The following is a 19,138-nucleotide window of genomic DNA, read 5'->3' as shown; positions in this document are numbered from 1 at the left end:
GGTGTTGGTCCTACCGTGTTTTAGGTCTGCTTTTTGTTCACGGATGCGGTCCGAGACATGTCGTTTGGTTTCTCCAATGTAACTACTACCACAGAGGAAACTTAGTTTGTAGACGCCAGGGTACTGTATGTCCGGAATCACATTTTACAGACTGAACCAGATCACAGATTTTATGTAATGTGTTGAATCGGACCTGGATCTTGTGTTTATTCAAGATTTTGGAGATCTTTTTTGTGATACCCGCAATGTAGGGTAAAGTGATGGTTTTGAATGGCTCCTCAAGAGGGTCCTTCTTCATGGTTGGAGTGATAGCTTTTCGGATTGTGTAGTCGGAGTAACCATTAGCCTTAAGAGCTTGGTGTACGTGCTTGAGTTCACTGGCTATGTGTTCCTGGTCGGATATGCATTGGGCTCTATGGTGCAGAGTCTTGATGTGGGAATTCTTCTGGGATGGATGGTGGTGGAATCCGGTTTCAGGTAAGCATCCGTATGGGTAGCTTTCCTATAGACAGAGTGGCTCATTGAATCATCAGGTCTATTTTTTATTAGGACATCCAAAAAAGGTAGCTTGCCATCTTTTTCGACTTCCATGGTAAATCTGATGGCTGAGTGTATGGAATTGATGTGGTCGAGGAATTGGTCTAGAGCAGGCCGGCCATGTGGCCAGATGACAAAAGTGTCATCCACGTACCTCTTCCATAAGGTTGGGCGCAGAGTGGCAGTCTGGATGGTGTCAGTCTCAAATTTCTCCATGAAAATGTTGGCTATAACCGGAGATAGGGGGGAGCCCATTGGGGTGCCCTCAGTTTGTTTGTAGAAAGTTCCATTCCAAGTGAAGTATGTATTGGTTAAGCAGTGTCTCACCAGGGGGGGTACCTCAGTGTTTAGTCCTTGATGAACCAAGTCTTCAATGATTGTGATGGTGTCAGGTACAGGAACTTTGGTGAATAAGGAAACTACATCAAAACTGACAAGCAGGTCGACGCTTTTGGCCAAAAGGCCAAAAGGCGTCATCTGGTCGAGCACCAATTGGGTCGAGGCTCAAAAGAAAGCCGTCCTTTGGTGTGGACCAATCAGTTTAAGGACAATGCATATATTATCATAGTATGTTTTTTGTTTGCAATTTGACTTCAGGTATTGTGGTTAATGCAGACATGAATCCTTGTAAAAAGGTTTCAGTTTTGTTGCCAGAAAAAAGGGGAAAAACCCGATTATTATATTTTGGTACTGGCAAAGGAGGTCTAATGATGTACATTTGTTCGATGTTGAGATTGACGATTCGATTCCGTAGACTTTCACTTTTTTTATCGATTCTGGAATCGACGGCGGTTACGTCTTGCGTCATCCCCGGTCGTTTAAAATGTTAGCGTAATGATGTGACGCAAATAAGCCCCAAAAATATATATTCAGGATTTGTATTGTTGAGGTTCATGTGTCGTGTTATTACTGTAACAAAAACAATAAACTTGTTTTTTGAGATAATGCGTCTGCGAATCCACTGCAGCTGTAAAGCTTACTCCGTGGGAGCAAGAGACCGTTGCCTGGATTTCCCGCCGGGAGCCTAGGGTAGGCCTCTGGCGGGCGAACTCGGCAGGGAGCCTCAGAATCTGCGGGCGTTTCAGTGAATTAAAGTTTCACTCCTACTGCGTGGTGTTTGTCAAAGTACAAGGGCGTACGTCTCACTTTTACCTCGTCCATTAAGTTTCCACGTGGATCCCAAGATAATTTCCTAATACACGATTTTATGGCGGTGATTCACGGCCACGGTTTACGAGCTCGTCGAAATTCCATTGGCATTGCTGCTCATGATGGCATGTTTCTGAGATTAACTAAACTCAACTATATTTTATTTCTTTTATCAAGTAAAGCCCACTAAGCTATATGCATATAGCTTTTTTTTCAGAAGCGACCCGGTTATCACATACATCACGGCGAAGTAAGCACATCGTCAAGTGGAAATGTTGCAGCAGCAGCACACAACTGCGACAAATCCTTTTGCGGAGACAATTGAATAACGTTCGGAAGTCTAAGGCGTCACGTGTCCGCGGGCCTTATGAAGTCAAGCTGCTACGGGCGCCCCGCACACGTTTGTCGTGTAAAGTATTACAGATCCGCAGTTGAGTTCGATCGCGTTGGTCAAACGAGCTCTCTGCTTCCTCTCAGCGCGGTGCTGGGTCAAAGGCTTCGTGGGCGATGGACGAAGCGGGTCGAGCCAAGGGCCGCGTGCCAGCGTCGGGGCCCAATGCCCTCTTCGTGAGGTGGCTCACCGAACTGCGCGACGAGGCGGCCTCCAAGGGCAAGAAGTCTCACTTCGTCTACCAGAAGGTACGAGTTAGGTACACGTGTGACGGGGCGCACCGCGGTTGCGGCGAGGTAGTTTGGGGCCCTCTCTGCGGGCGTTGCAAGGAGACGCGTCTGTGTGTGTGTGTGGGGCGTTCGATCTCGACCCTTGACGCCTGTTGGGGTTTGCGTGGTCTCATCTCCTCGTGGATTTTCCCCTCCACATTTAGAGCCGACGCCACGCGTTTAGAGAGAGAGAGTATTTTGGCCGCTTTACATTTCCACGTGGTAAGCCGCTTTCGTTGAGTTATCGTGTGTGGCCAGGTCGCTTCTGAATAAGAGCTATATAGCTCAGTGGGGTCTATACCTGGTAAAATAACAATAGCTCAGTAATAGTTTTAGTTTCATGGTTTTAGTTGGTGAAAACTGGGACCGGATCAAATATCACTCTCCACAGCAGCTAAAATAGAACATTGTTTAGTAAGTGCATTGTGTGCCCTGAGCGATCGACACTGCATAATTATGCATTCCATTCGTGAGGTACAGTACATCACTCAACTTGTCACAATGTACATTGACAATCCGTCTAATAGTCACTTTAGACAATGAATGTCGCGGTTATTTGAATTTAGGAAACAACTTAGAATGAAATAGCTGTCAACCCCTTCATTATCAGTGCCCAACCTTATTACAGACCAATTCAGACCTTATTGGTCACCCCGTGCCGTTATAAATCTCAACGTTCATCCTACAAAGTCCCATCGCAAGGGAGAAACACAAATAAATAGACAACAGAAATTGCCCGTAATGAAACGGCTGTACGCCGTATGGACCTGTAAACTCAAATTCCCTGTACAAGAATAAGGGGTAAACCGTATGGGTCGACAGGTATGCAATGAGGGCATTCCTGTCCGTTCACAAGTTCGTAAAGACCTGGTTACTGGAAAAATGCAATTGTGCTATACTTCCGCTTCCCAAAACTACGTGCACTATTTGCATTTCAATGCTTCTCATTTACGGATTACAATAATACAAAGTTTCGTGATGGAATGTAAAAATGTTTGATTTTACTAACAATGGGGCTTTTTGCAAATATGCGGATGTGTTCACTTCACCAACCAAATGCGCGGTATTAGCTATTGGCTCCTTACAAATTGGTTATAGTTTTATTGACCGAGGATTGAAATTGCACTCCTGTAGGTTTTATGTATCGTTTGTTTTTGTAACTTTCTGACCCGCCTCTACTAGACAAATGTGAAAAAGAGCTTTATAGATCATTCCTCCAGTCTAAATAAATATACTGATTTGGGGATTATTTATCCATAAAACAGCATTAGAACTCAGCTTACACTACGATTTGAGCATTCTTACGCAGTGCCACAAAGTACTTAACTTTACAAGCAACCGATAGTGAATGTTGAGGTTGAATACCACCAAAGGAATGTGTAATGATTAACAGTGGGTCTAAGACACCAATGGAGAATAGCAAAGGTCCCACTCCTTTTTCAGCAGGAAGATAGTGATTTTCTTTTCACTTTTTTATTTTGTAGGTGGTATTTACTTAAAGTTTAACTTTTCTGCACAGGCACTGAGCTCTTTGAAGAAATACCCACTACCCCTGCAGAATGGCAAGGAGGCAAAAATTCTACAGAACTTTGGAGATGGAATCTGCAAGATGCTGGATCAGAAGTTGGCCGAATACAACGCTGAGCATGGTCAGCCCCTGAGATGCACATAATTTACAGCAGCCATCCGGGCTGCTACGGAATGTTGCTTCTGCCAATTTGGAAAGCCCCAATACATCTCAATTCTATTGCTTTTATGTTTTCGGAATCTCCTCTCAACCTGTAAAATATGTTAAACTTTGTGGATCTCTGGATAACGGAGGATCAAGTATCCAAGCTCACACAGATTAAACATTTTGCTAATTAGAAAATTATACATTGCAGGAGTTTCACTGAGGTTGGATAATATTTTAGGAAATATCTGTTTAGAAAAGTAAAGATTATCAGCAATGCATATTTTATGTAATTCATATTGATATGAATTGATTGTGTTTTTAAATTGTGGGATTAAAATGTTGGTGTGTTTTTTAATTAGCACTTGTGTTATTGTCCTGTCACATATCAGGATCTGATGCTTCAATACACAACCTGAAGCCTATGGCAGATGTAGCAGGCCCTACAAAAGCCAAGTCACAAAAATCTGGATCGAATAGAGGTATGGTAAACAACATTTTACGTGTCTTTATTTCAAGGAGTGTATTATATTTAAAGGTAAACATGTCTCAGTGTTCATTAATTAATTATCAGTGTTATCCAAATTAAGACATCTATAGTATGTTAGACGGAAGAGGACATTACGGCCAATGCTATTGATTGCACCACACCTCACCATCACCTGCTTCGAGGTCCTGTAAGTTGTTGCCTCGCCGACATCTGACCATTTCATAAATTTTCTGTATGCCCCAATTTGACTTTTGCTTCAATGTCCTTCATCCATCCTGTGCCTATCACTCTTTACAAGGTCTTCTTTCTGAATGCACCTAAACATCAATTGGCTTTATTCTGAACTTTAAAGTTGCTTACCTTATCTTCCCATTAAATTATTAGAATCCCCCATATGCACATGTGTTTAAAATCCACGTGCTGCTTTTCCAGCATCTTTCTTAAATTCCTTACTCCTATTTCAAACATCCATCTTGTCATTCTAAAATTGGCATCTTTATACATCTAGAGTGATGTACGCTGTTCCTCAAAATCCATCCATATAATTAAATATCTCTTGACTTTCTCAAAACCACCTATATTATGCAACGTGCTACCTAAATGCACAGTCCTAAAGTGCCTCTAAATTGTCACTTCCCACTGATTCCTGTGATAAGAAAATACACCCCTATCCATAACTACTGCAATCAACTGAAAACCACCAAGAACTCCAGCAATGCCCCAGCCGGAGTCCGAGCTGACAAACAATACTACATAATTTGCATACTCCTGGTTTCTCATTTGCAAATTACCCCTTTTCCTCATGGTGCTTCAGCTAGTACATAGTCAAATATGACTGAACTAAGTGGTGGAAAAACAAGCTTCATCTTTCCTGGAATGCCTTTACACTAAAAGTTCCTGTAGCTCTTCTATCTAAACAGAACAACTGGTCCTTGCTTAAAGTCTACAAAACAATGACCCTCTGCTCTTCTTCTTTATTGCCAGCTTGACTTTAAACATTTGATCTCTACAACAATACAAAACCAATACCCACATTGGCGATTATTACACTGTACAAGGACAACGCGAGAATGTATAATCTGCACAATCACACGATCTGCTTTTATTGCAGATAAAATGAGTGTTACTGGAGTGGAATGTATTGTTGAAGACAACGTGACTCTTTCATGAGAACAATGCCTTCATTGGGTTAATGTTCAGTTTAAAACTGTGAAAGTGCAGGCGAGCAAGCCATCCATTGCCCCGCTAATTAATTAATATCTGCCTACTGCTCATGCCAGATCCCAAGAACGTAATACTGCCAAGTTCTCGCAGCACGAGCAGCAGCGATGATGCACCTTCCACCAGGGACGCACCCCCACTGGTAAGCACCCCACTCAGAGCTCGCATCAAACAGGACTGGAACGCATGGCATATTTGGATTTTGAGTAAGCAAAGTTTTATTAGGGGAACATTTTAATAGATTTCAGGAGACACGGTCCACATATTTCAAATGCCACGTGTTTACATTGTATGTCTGTTATATAATACTATAAGCTAAAATTAGTAGCCATTGGATCTTCACCATTAAAATTGGGACTTTTTCTAAGTTGGGTTTCGTAAAGTAACTTGTAAACTGCATGGATATTTTATGCTTATCAGATCATTGATACAGTGTAGCTTTCTACCCTAGATTACAGCTGCCTACCATTACCACCATGACAAGGAATCATCAGTATCATGTGCTACCCCTACATTTTACGTGTACTGTATACTGATTTTACTCAATAAACACTATAATGGAATAATATGGTAGTTTTATAGCGGCACAAATTATCAAAGAAACACTTAAAGCACCAATAATATTCACTTTTAGCCATTTAATACATCTCTATATACCTACGGCATTGACTGGAGGTTGGAAGAGAAACAGGTATTGGTATGGCACCTAGCATTGTGCTACCAGGCAGAATAGCCCAGGCATAATTGTGATTGCATTGCACAATACCTAAGAATGGGTGACATTGTCAGACAAAGACTCTGGAAGTAAAATGTTGGCTGTGCAATTGTTTAGGGTTTTTTGCATAAAGATAGGCAGAAATGCTTTAGAGTGTTGGTCTTAAGATAGCCGACTTGTTGATGTTTGCATTGTACAGAAGCGGACCCGGGTGGAGGGGACAAATGAAAAAGGTTACACCCCTAAGAAGTCATCATGTGGATATGCGCTGATCATGGCTCTTTACTGGGAGAAGCAGGTACGTAGTGCCGAGTTCACATTGTAGCAGATGGAATGAATGTCAGTGTAGCGGGGTTGTATACACATAGATTTTGAAACTCAACAAACCCACTGGGCTGTGATCACGAAGGCATTCGTGGATAAAATATAAGAACAATATAAATGACCATTTAATGTATACTAAATCCTATTTAAATAAATTATACGTCTTGAGTTAAAGCGCGCACATAATTAATGGAGTCAGTTGCTAGCACAACATTTTTGTGGATGGCAGTACTGCTCTTAACACATTTTAAAACATAATCATTTCATTATGTTTATTATTATTATTCTGGTGGTTAATTATAGCAGAGCTCCTGAGCTGTGGCAGAGTTCCTTGTACAAGGTTTAGAGTCCAAACTCCAGTCAGGTGTTGACTCCTGGGTTGAAAGCATGAGTTAAGCGTTGTGGAACGTTCACTTCGGCCGTGCAGTGGAGAAACTTCCTTCACATAGGAAAGTATTTTTTTGATAATTTCCCCAAATTAATCTTGATTTGAAGCTTTGGTGACTGCAGGAATCCATACTCTTTGGTTCTTTCGGCAAAGTCACGTAGGTATAAAATAAAATAAATCATGACGCTTGTGTTGCGTCCGAAACGTCGTGATTTATTTTATTTTATACCTACGTGACTTTACCGAAAGAACCAAAGAGTATGGATTCCCCAAATTACTTCATCATGAAGTCACTTATAAGATGCTTAAAAAGAGTCCAAGTCAAAATAGTTTACTACTTAAATGAGCTCACCTCCAGGTCATAGCCCTGGAGCAGTAACCACAGGGAGGAGATTTTCTTATGACAGGGTGAGTAAATAAGACATCCTCTGTTGACGTCCCACAATGTGGTATTTATTTAGTGACCCCCAGAGGGATGAAGGGCTGATTCTGACTCAACCTCATAATGATAAGCCTTAACCACTGTGCCACCTGGACATAATCCATATTGCATTGTAATTTTGTTATTAATGCTTTGTGTTTGATTCGTTTCTCAATAGAAACCGGATGGAAAATACTTCATGACCAAACCTGAGCTTCAGCAGGAAGCCCAACCTCACTGTGAAAAATCCTTCTTTGCTGTAAGAGGGCCAGCATCACTTAACTTCATCGTGTGCACCACTGACTCTCCCCCTCATCAGGGCAACAGGAGAAAGAGAATTAGAGACCAGAATGCTCTTCGTGTGTTTTTTTCTATGTTTGGAGAAATAACACGCAGACAATAACAGGCAGAGTTTTTTTTCTATGACAATAGATATGGTAGATTAGAAAGCTCAGTTGTTGCATCAGGATTGTATTATATGAATGTTATAGCCCTAGTGTACATATTTGCTAGTTTCTGCTCACTGTAAATTCATAATGTTTGTGCATGAAAAAACATTTTTAAAATAACTTTTTGCCGCTGTTTCTCCAAAACAGCCCGACGCAGAAATGCGTCACTCTGCGTGGTCGTCCATGAAAACCCTCATCAGCAAAGGCCTTGTGGAGAAGTGTAGCAATCCCGCCAAGTGAGAACAGTCACGCAGACACGTTTATAAAAGCATTCATTTTTGTTTGCTGTTAAACGATTTCAGCCATGTTTACAGGAACCTGCATAAATCAATTCCCCTTTTATTCTAATACCATATGTATGTATGTTGAACTTCTTTCGTGCCGTGCGTAGCCAACGGTGCTAATCGGAGGTGCGGGGGAAGGACAATAAACTAAACACAAAAAGCAGTTCTAACAAAAGGAGTTTTCAATCTAGATTTAACAAGTAATATACAATATGTGATAATATCTGAGGCTAGGCCAAGGCTGAGCAAGGTAATTCAATATCTTTTTCAGCAAATAGCACCTAAACTCCTGGCATACTTTTTCCAGAGAGGAGCCCAAAAAGGATTTTATTTTATTTATATCAGGTTGTTTTTCTGATTTACGTTTCAAAGCAGCTTTTAAAAAAATGCCCAATTGTGCACAGAGTTGCCCAAACTGCAGCTCTGATGTTGAGGCTCCTAGTCTTAATCTAGTCTCTGTGGTTTTCAGGTGAAGGCTGGGACTTTTAAAGTGAAGGTCAGATACACGGCCCTTTTTAGTCAAAAATAGACAAACCAAAAAGATGCTGATATATTTGAGAAACGTTCATTTAAATAGGTAAAATTAGTTTCACACATCAATAACAGTACCATGCATATACAGAAATATTGTTGAATATTAGTGGACTTCTAACCCGTTCAATAATATATATTGGTCGATTGAAGATTGAATTTAATTAATTTCACAAATACTTGAGATCTTAATGAGCATGGTCAGGATGTGCATTCTTTATAACCAATGACTTTTACGACTTAATAAAATTAGTTTATCTCCAATTATTGCCATCGGTCTACTTGAAGCTCATGCCATTGGTAGTTGTACAATGGCATGAGTAAGATGGCTCCTACACATGATGTTGCCAATATTTAAGGGATATATATATATTTCGTTTTTATGTCTGTACAACATGCATAAGCATATGCATGTACGTTTTGATATTGGCGAAAGTAGTGGGGGGTGGGGATTTAATAATAAAACAAACGATTGCAAGCCACTTTTTTCACTTCATTTAATGTCCCATTTGCAGGTATTTTATCACAGATAAGGGCATTGAGCTGGCACGGAGGTTAGACTGTGCGGAGGTTCTGCAAGGTAAGCAGACAAGAATGGGAAGTGATAACGTGACAACCGCTTTGGAAACCGTGGGACTGTACCCGGCCGCGGATGGCGCCATTGACCTCACAGAATCGGACGAGGATTTGGGAGCAGAAGGGGGTGCCACTGGTACAAAGGTACGATCTTATGTGTGATTGCATTGATTAACTGCTCATTAACATATATTGACAAGGTATTTCTTTGTTTACTCCTAGTATGACATAGGACTGGGTGCATTTTGATGACAGGTGGGTATTTGGATGATGTATTAAGCACGTTAGAGTTGATTAAGATAATTAGGGTGTAATGATTCACCGTCCCCCAGTGATATGATTAAATGTTGAGAATGCAGTTATCGAAAGTATGAAATAAAAAACATCTTAAAATATATAATGCTCGTATGGTACCTATATAGAGGGAATGCATCCAAGAGGATGAACAGTTCATGTGCAGCAATGAGATGGATCGCGGTAGTGTGTGTAGGCCTTTATCCAGCAGTGGAAAGACAATATCTGACGACGATGATCTTGCACAATTAAGACTTATCTACAATAAAAAAATACTTTTGTATATGGTGGATGTGTTGTCTTGCGTTAATGCGTTCAAAAATATGCTATTGAAACGATCCCTTTTAAATCAACTCTGATCAATGGAAATGTTTGCTGATCATAAATACAGGAAACGTGGACAACAGCGGTCGCGACGAAGGCACCACTTTCCGTACCGGCCAGGTGCGTTGCTGCGCAGGAGGAGACGGTGGCTGCATACCGTGACTACCTTCCCTGGGAACCATTGCCCAGTTCTCGGGCAACGGAAGACTCTCGTGATATGGAACCCCGAGAAGGTTTTCCACCATCCCAGCCTAAGACTGCCGTGCCTGACATCACTCTACGTCCGGGAGAGTTCGACATTATTCTTTGCGTTGATGTCATCGAAACCACTGGGTACGTGGACAGCTGATTCATTTTTTAAATACATTGTGCATGTTTGTGTGTGTATATGTTGAACTTCTTTCGCACCACACGTCGCCACGTGTGCTAATCGTGGGTGCATTTTGTTATTTTGCTGGATATATCGAAAGGCTGCTTTTTTAACAGTTCATAGATAATAGATAATGCTGTTGGTGATGTGATTCTTACTACCGATAAGGAATTTTCCATTTGGCATTAACAAAGTGCAATGTAACAGTTGTTCCTGTTACGTCATTCACAAAGTATGCATTATTGTGTTCCGGTGGTGTGACATATCCACAATTTGAATAGAACTTGTCTAAAAAGTACAAGCATTCCAACTTTCAAAGGAGTTTACCAGAATTTCCTTGTGAATATCACTTGAATTCTTCAACTTGGATAAATAAAGTTTGATGATGGTTGTGAGTTCAAATCCTGGTCATGCTTCACCCCTTTTGGGGTTGATAATAAGATTACCTCTTGTTGGAAAGCCCTCAGTGCTTCTCGTAGGATTGACGCCTCCGGGGAATGTGTAACCGCTGGTTCAGGTCCACCAATTAGTGCACGGTTGGCTACGTACGGTGTAAAATAGGCTCTACATACATGCATACACTTTTGGAGTTGATCACCTCCCAATGCTCATCTCAGCATTGGGAGATGGTCTGACCGTAATTAGCATATTTCTGAAAATGTTGCCAACTTATGTTGCGCATTGGCTCCCCCTCTGTTCTCAGGCCTGGATCAAGGAAGCAGGATCTGGTGAACGAGCTAAAAAAGAACGGAGTTCAGTTCGATGTGCGGAAGTTGAACGTGGGTGACTTCGTGTGGGCCGCTCAGGAGCGTGTGCACCCTCTCCCTGGTTTGTTTGTGGGCCTTGCTTCTGGCCGCAGCTGTGTTTGCATGACTAAAAGACACAATGTCCTTTTCAATGCATCGTCTTCAACAGCGGTCATCATTTATCTGCTGATGGCTGAAGGCCTTCCCATATCTCTGCCATCTATTACAGTCTCGCAATACAACTCATCTAGCTCCTGCACACTAGCTGATTTCATCGCTTCATCTCCGGGATGGACGTCCTCTCGGGCGAGTTCCCTCCCTACACACACCAAGCAAAAATAATTCGATGTCTCTCCATGCTGTTGTGATCTTTGGATAGTTGCTGTCTTTTTGGTAGACATGGAGTTAACAATATTTAATTTAAATGCCGCAGTAGAAATTATGCTTGCCTCAAATACTCGTCACTTTACACTAATGTTTTAGCTGCTCAAATGTCAGAAACAATTTATAATCAATGTTTTTTCACGGTGCTGTAAATTATTGTTGGGACTGGGGATAACACTGGTCTCAGTGGTGTGGCATGAGTACAGCCTTAGGATGACTGGTAAATGTTACTTGGATAATTCACCTGATTCTGAAATACAGAAGTCTGGTTGGCTGTGGCTTGTGTTATCAGAGGTGTGATCAGTTCTTTACTTGGTAGGATTATGATGAGACAATTAAGTGGCACATCTTCTGAACAAATAAACCAGTGAGGTCTGCTATGTTCTAAGCTGCCGTGGGCTTGCGTGCCTTGGAACAGTTGGCTAACAATTGGTGGTGTTGGTTTTTCTGCCACCATGAACATTCGTTGAGTGCAAGTCCATTGTGCTAACTATTGTAACCATGGCTCAGAACATTTCAAATTCCAATAATGACTGAATTCTTGCAGGCCAGTTGAAGGTGCCGGCGGCAAGGGAGCTGGTGCTTGACTACATCGTGGAGCGGAAGCGGATGGATGACCTCTGTGGCAGCATCATCGATGGGCGCTTTAAGGAGCAAAAGGTCAGTTGATAGTCACCTATACGTTGGTTTTCATAAACCATGATGCAAACTCTGATCATCTTTGCAGCGGTGGCTTTTGGCTAACCAGTACGATCACATGTTGTTCATGAAGTTATGCTAATATTTATAATTGTAAATGTAATATTGAGGGGATAATGTAACATTTTTGCTGTAAATCTAAATTAATTCTGATCAATCAATAACAATGTTATTGATTATTTTCCAGAGTGAGAGTTCAATTTATAAAACATAAAGGCATGATAGAGTATTAATCATCATGTTTCCATATGTCAATGCAGGATATTGGTTTGACATATTTCTCAAATTTAATATTGCCATTGACGAATACATCAATTACAGCCTATAATGTTGTTTTCATTTGTTTTCATTTGGGTTGCTGGATAGCTGAATGGCCATTGTATTGACCAAATTTACAGTTGCCCATACAGTAGTTAACTTGCATAATATCCGTATTAAATTAGTAAACTGCACTCTCTTTTTAAAAGTGCTAATTTCCCGCATCATTACCGGAATCCCAAATTGGAATTTACATATCATTATTATATTTTTCAGCTATATGTTGCAAATATGATAATTTGTTTTAAAAGTTCCGATCTGAATAAAGGCATTGCTTCAAAGTAAGATCTACAGCCGGGATGTAAAGTCACTCGGTATTAGAGTATATTGTTTATCCATTTGCTTCTTGCCTGACAGTTCCGTCTGAAGAAGTGCGGGCTGAGGAACTGGATTTATTTGGTGGAGGATTTCAAGAAGGCTCAACACATGAGCCTCCCAGAGTCTACTCTTCAGCAAGCCGTGGTCAACACACAGGCAAGAGTCACCACATGCTCCTCCTGTCCCATGCGTGGGAAAAACAAGAATATAAACATTTTACTTTTTATTAAAAAAAATGATATTGTGTATCATTTATTGTCCTTCAGACATGTTCTTAAAAGACCTCCATCGGCTCTTAGTCCGTCCAGTGTCGCTGACACTTCAGACAAGCCAATGACTCAATTTCTCACAGTCTTATGCCACACCAGGAAAAGATGCTGATTCAGGGCATTTCTCCAGTAGTCCACGGTGCTGAGCTGGGGATTGTATTGTTTATTTCTGTTCAGGTGGTGGATAACTTCTTCATTAAACGCACCCGGGACATACGGGAGTCAGCAGCTTACCTCACCATCATGACGCGCTATCTGCACAACGCGTATGCGGTGAGGACCTCACACCGTCCGTGGTTTCTGTACTCAGCGGACATTCCTGACAACCTCAGCGCATTCGACCACATTCTCACTTATTAGGCACATTCATGTGTAAAGTTACACATTGATGTATATTTGTTGAACTTCCTTCAAACCGTACGTAGCCAAGCGTGATAATCAGAGGTGTGGGTAAAGTAGCAAATCCTACATTGAGAAAAAAAAGTGACATTTGACAAGAATACCAGTGCACCCAACTGCAGTAATTTACAAAAAATACCAAAAGTGATAAAATACAGTGCAGTTATAACCCGATTTACGTCTCCCCCTTTTGTGTTGTTTTGCAAATACATTGTCACTTTATAAATACCACGATATGATTTCCGAAGCCTCAACGCACACTCACGTCGCTGACAGCATCATCCATCCTTTCTCATTATCCGTCGCCTCTCAGCCTTTGCCTCTACCACCGACCCTGTAAACCACTTTGATTGACGTCGTTTCGGTATTCGTCGTTGTACCTTTCAGGAACACATCCCCGACGTAAACTGGGGAATTGTTCTTCTTGGTTCTTACGGTAAACTCACGTAGAAGGGAAATAATAAAACAAAACATAATAAAATAAAATTATCACGACTTTTCGGCCACAACACAAGTAGCCTTCTTCAGGTGAAGGAACAGAACTGTCGGAAAGACAGCGCTTCAATGAACACTGCTAAGCTTGGCAGCGTATTTTAAGCTGGGTGGGAGGAGCAGAGCACCTTGACAAAGGAGTTTACATATCAACAGAAGAATTTAGCATTGAAGTAGCTGTGTTAATGTGAGAGATTAGCAGGATGTTAAAGTCAGAAATTAGCATGTAACTGGGAGATTAGCATGATGTTAGTGTGAGGAATTTGGCATGTAACTGGTCACGGAAGTAGCTATGTTAAAGTCAGAGTTTACATATCAACAGAGGCATTTAGCATATTGACGCTAAAGAACTGCAACTACCCAACTATCATACAATAAACCGATGTGAAATAACTAAATATAAACTATATCAATATAATCAATGTACTCAATATATTCTCCAATAAGCTGAGCTATTAACATAAAGTAATATATTCTCCAATAAGCTGAGCTATTAACATAAAGTAATCGGTTTATTGCATGATAGTTGGGTGGTTGCAGTTCTTTAGCGTCAATATACTAAATGCTTCTGTTGATATGTAAACTCTGACTTTAACATAGCTACTTCCGTGACCAGTTACATGCTAAATTCCTCACATTAACATCATGCTAATCTCCCAGTTACTTGCTAATTTCTGACTTTAACATCCTGCTAATCTCTCACATTAACACAGCTACTTCAATGCTAAATTCTTCTGTTGATATGTAAACTCCTTTGTCAAGGCGCTCTGCTCCTCCCACCCAGCTTAAAAGACGCTGCCAAGCTTAGCAGTGTTCATTGGAGCGCTGTCGTCCCGACAATTATGTTTCTTCATCTGAGGAAGGCTACTTGTGTTGTGGCCGAAACATCGTGATAATTTAATTGTATAATGTTTAAATTTTTATTATTTTATTATTTCCTTTCTTCGTTACTTTACTGAAAGAACCAACAAGATGACTCCCTGCAGTCACGAAAGCTCTAAATCGAAAAATAAAAATGGGGAATTGTTGTACTTCAAAATCTAAGAACAGTCTTTACAGGAGGATGTTATTGATTTGTCCATGATACTGTGTGGTTTGAATGTCTAACTTATCTAAATCTGTTTTTATATTAAATATGAATGATAACGATGAAGTGATGTGGACCCGAGGTCAATTTGTTACACGTTGGCAGAGCAAGACGCTGATGAGCTGTACAAAGGAGGAGAGGAGAGCTCTGCTACCAGCTGACTGCACTTGTTCTGTGGACGATTCACTCCCACTCATCACCTTTTCCGAGTTCAACCAGGGAGCCGCCAAAAACAAAGTATGCACCATGCCCGAGTGCAACATTTAGTTGACAAAGTCAAATAAGGTCACCGTTGTTTGCCGAAGCTTCACGAGATATTGGGCCAGAATCACGACTTGGCTAAGTGGCTTGAATTGCATTGTCTTGACAGTTTTGCCTTGAGGTTAGTGAAGGAGACAGCAGGTTTTTTTCACCAGCAATAAGGTGAAGGGGAGCCATTGCGTCATAACTGCCGCCTGCTAATGCCACACGTTCACGTGTTTGTGTGAAAGTGGTACACTAAATATAACACTGTTAGCTAATTCAAAAACCGTAGACATACAGCCTTTCATTTCCACGTTCACACAGTGTTTTCACAGCCATGTTTGTGCCATTTATCATGAACACTTATTGTAAAATTAATTTGTTTTTATGATTTTTTACTGTTTAGTCACTTGTGTAACAGTAACCTACTCTCCAAAGTGGTGCAGCATCAAGTAATGCACTCCCTTAGCAGTTTATTATATTTAAGTCAGACTACAGGCCACTGGTTTTAGAAAGTATATATACGCCTTCCTCGTTTTGAATTATAACAAGGCAAAATTATTATTTACGCGGATTAAGATAACACTTGTTATTTCACTGGTGGGCCTCATTTGGGTTTACGTGCTTTAAAATGAATCATATCTGAGCACCCTAAAACCTAGGGTTGGCAGATTGCATTGTTTTGCCTGAGTTAATCAAACTCAAGCAAATGAATGTAAACTGTTTTGTGTTTGGTGGCCACTCTCGTTGGTGTAATGCTGTGATGTGGACATTAGCCCTCTGAGCTACCCGTTCACCTCGATGCTTTAAGTCTACTTGTTTTTTGTGGCTTTGCAGGCTCAAACCGTTCAGGAGGTGTTCGCACGGCAGTTGCTGCAGTTCAGTGGCGTAAGCGGAGACAAAGCCATTGCTATCATGGATAAATACCCCACCCCACAAAGGTACTCACCAGCCCTTCATACACCTAAAATACAGCATGTTCATTATTGCATTCACAAATGCACACTACATACCAATTTACAAATGTATAGTCTTTAAAAAAAAATTCAAATAATTGTCCTCTTGCCCAAATGAGCAGTGGGATGGGGCACATTTATCTTGGCGAGCTGACCCATTTTCCGAAGTGCCTTATGGATATGGCAAGGGCCAGTCTCTACTTTAAGCAAAACATATACAGTAAAACCTTGGATTGCGAGCATAATTCGTTCCGGAAACGTGTTTGTAATCCAAAGCACTCGTATATCAAAGCACTCGCATATCAGTTGTGACCACGTGACGTTCGGCAGACAAAGCGTGTACACGTACTACTACTCGTATTGCAAGACCCTCGCTCGTTTATCAAATTAATATTTATTTTAAAATTTTGCTTGTCTTGCAAAACACTCGCAGACCAAGTTACTCGCAATCCAAGGTTTTACTGTATTTATATACATACGGATATTCATCGTAAATACACATATACACGCTAATTGCTATATTCAGGAGCATTTCGGCTATCCTGCCTAACCTCGCTATTCTGGGCACTTACGTTGTGAGTTTTTCATTGTTTCCCCCTCGTCCTGGTGGCTTCCAGCCTGATGACGGCCTACTCAAAGTGCTCCACAGACACCGAAAGGGAGAAGCTTCTGGCCAGCTTCAAGTGCGGGAAGCTGCAACGGTGAGTTATGAACGTGGCACGTGTTTTTGCCACGAACAGACATTGAACGAGATGAGAGGTGTAGAATTACTGGGAATCCTGACTTGTGTCGTGAGCAAGCATCAATGGTGATGTACAGATTCATGAACCGTTTACATGTCACGTGTTCAGAATTCACTGCGTGATGGTCTTCATGGTTGAGCTAAGAATGCAAGTAATAAAAACATTGTATTATGTAACAAAGAAGCAGAAGAGTGGGATTGAGTACTTGTAGAACACTGAAGTTACTAAAAACAGAACAACATAGCAATATTTTGATTTAAAGCTTTCGTGACTGCAGTAATTCATATTCTTCGTTTTTTCGGTAAAGTCACGTTGAAGAGAAACAACAAAAGAATAAAATATATATAAAACAATAAAAAAACACATAAAAAAATAAACATAGCAATATGCCTAAAGAAGGACGTTTTTAGACTGCATATTACCTGATTTTGAGCAGATAAAATTGCAGCAAGTGGTATGCACTCCACCTGTAGCTCTGCATATGATTACATCTTGTAAATGTTCGAGTTTGCTGTCGTATGCTGCACACGGGTAAATTCGGTGTCAATGTTTAAATCTGAGCGAGAGCTCTAAAGGAATTTCACAGATTAGAGTGGCTTGGAGTGGCTTTGCTGGACAGTTTTTGCTGTAAACATATCTACTCATTTAATGTCCTTTGTTACTTGATCCACAGGAACCTGGGACCAGCCCTAAGCAAACTCATTGCTGGATTCTACTGCACAGCTGGGCCTTTGAGCTGACGGCAATATAATCACAACACTGTTCCTTGTTTACGTGAAGAAAACAAACCTCTTCAAACTTATATATTTTTTCCACAAAACTGTTGCTTATTCGTGGCAGTTCTAGATGGCTGTCTATAACATGCAGCTGTTTGTTTGCGTCTCATGTGATGAAATACTTGTGACTGATGGAACGCGTGCATTGCTTTATTGCGGGAGGTGCAGGTCTCTTGTGGATCCGCAGTCAAATTTTGTGCATTCAAAAACCTATCTCCATTTGTGAGCGAGTGTTCAATGTGAGTGTAACTACAACGGTTCTGGAGTGAGTGGTCGAGCCTTTTATTTGTGAACGCCGCTCTCAAGGTTGTGCTGCGCTGTGCATTGCACTGCTGCAACGGCTGCATGACACTCCATGCTTGCGATGCTACTTCCTGTGTTCGCAGGGAGGAATGATTTGCCACTTGTGATGCAAATGAATTGTTGCCATTTGACTGTAGGAATTTGATTAAGTTTGCCCCGAAAAATTGCTGCAATTTGATACGGGAATCCATGGGTTTTCTTTACATTGCGGTGGATAGTGTAGTGCCTCCAATTAACTTATACCTGGAGACTACTTAAAACACGTGATACATTGCATTATTGTGTGCTTGAGGATACTGATGGAATATATGCATCGCATCATTCTAACCCGAGTGTGCATGGTGATGCGTGTTTATAGAGGCCAGGGAGATGATTGGATGATGCTGTGTGCATTGTGTCACATGCTGCATGCAGCTATGTGAAACCGAAAGCACCATTGTGTTGCCTTTCATTGCTGCCATAATGTTGCATAGTATAACAAATATAAACTATATTCATGAGAACTACCTTTGACACTTATGCCTCTGGCTGTTTGTAGCCCATGGAATCGGTTTAATAGTGTGTTTATAATAAACTAGGGCCATACTGCACGTTGAAATAATGAACCTTAATGAATCTTCAAGGTAAGAACTAAAGTTAAGAACTAAGTAAGTACAATTGCTTAGTTGTGCTAGGGACAAGATATTTCAGTAATGAATGTAAATGACTTTGTGTATGTTGCCTCTACGAGTTATTCAGTCTTTAAAGAGTTTTCCCACTCCATCAGATTAATATCTTATCACCTGCTGCTGCTGTACATTGTGAGCTAAATGTTGCCACATGAACATGTATTATGTACTTTGCCATGTTAAGTATTCTGTATGCACAATGGAACCGTACCAATAAATTTGAAATGTATTAATTGGACGATGTTTTTTGTTGTTGTAACAGTGTTTTGTATATGCAATTAAAATATGTGAAATCTGGCACATTTCTAATTATGAAGTAATTGGTAACTCTT

General features: G+C 40.9%; 1 protein-coding gene across 3 annotated transcripts; it reads left to right on the top strand.

Annotated features, from left to right (window-relative positions):
• Nucleotides 1-1,297: 1,297 nt before the first annotated feature.
• MUS81 (MUS81 structure-specific endonuclease subunit) lies at nucleotides 1,298-19,039 on the top strand. Of its 3 annotated transcripts, none has more exons than XM_032964149.2 (18): nucleotides 1,298-1,566; nucleotides 2,164-2,325; nucleotides 3,866-3,995; nucleotides 4,411-4,500; nucleotides 5,789-5,871; nucleotides 6,644-6,742; nucleotides 7,756-7,836; nucleotides 8,174-8,262; nucleotides 9,357-9,561; nucleotides 10,103-10,368; nucleotides 11,109-11,233; nucleotides 12,083-12,195; nucleotides 12,910-13,026; nucleotides 13,317-13,412; nucleotides 15,223-15,354; nucleotides 16,198-16,301; nucleotides 16,934-17,017; nucleotides 17,733-19,039. In XM_032964149.2, exons 2-18 carry the CDS (start codon nucleotides 2,194-2,196, stop codon nucleotides 17,797-17,799), a joined length of 2,013 nt encoding a protein of 670 aa, XP_032820040.1. In that variant the 5' UTR covers nucleotides 1,298-1,566; nucleotides 2,164-2,193; the 3' UTR covers nucleotides 17,800-19,039. The 3 variants fall into 3 exon arrangements, with proteins under 3 accessions (XP_032820040.1, XP_032820042.1, XP_032820041.1); XM_032964151.2 differs by having other exon boundaries at nucleotides 1,298-1,672; XM_032964150.2 differs by having other exon boundaries at nucleotides 1,298-1,936.
• The last annotated feature ends 99 nt before the right edge of the window (nucleotides 19,040-19,138 follow it).

Source organism: Petromyzon marinus, chromosome 31 (assembly GCF_048934315.1).
Source record: "Petromyzon marinus isolate PM22_M1 ecotype Great Lakes invasive population chromosome 31, UKy_Petmar_22M1.pri1.0, whole genome shotgun sequence".
Classification (NCBI taxonomy): domain Eukaryota; kingdom Metazoa; phylum Chordata; class Hyperoartia; order Petromyzontiformes; family Petromyzontidae; genus Petromyzon; species Petromyzon marinus.
Note: the sequence above shows the minus strand (reverse complement) of the source record. Positions and strands in the feature narration are given on the sequence as shown.

What these genes read in the sequence shown, in the direction of transcription:
- MUS81 (XM_032964149.2), top strand. Translation starts at nt 2,194, where the DNA reads ATGGACGAAGCGGGTCGAGCCAAGGGCCGCGTGCCAGCGTCGGGGCCC. An exon ending in CCAGGGACGCACCCCCACTG is followed by an intron (nt 5,872 to 6,643) that starts GTAAGCACCCCA and finishes TGCATTGTACAG; the next exon opens with AAGCGGACCCGGGTGGAGGG. An exon ending in AAATACCCCACCCCACAAAG is followed by an intron (nt 16,302 to 16,933) that starts GTACTCACCAGC and finishes GGTGGCTTCCAG; the next exon opens with CCTGATGACGGCCTACTCAA.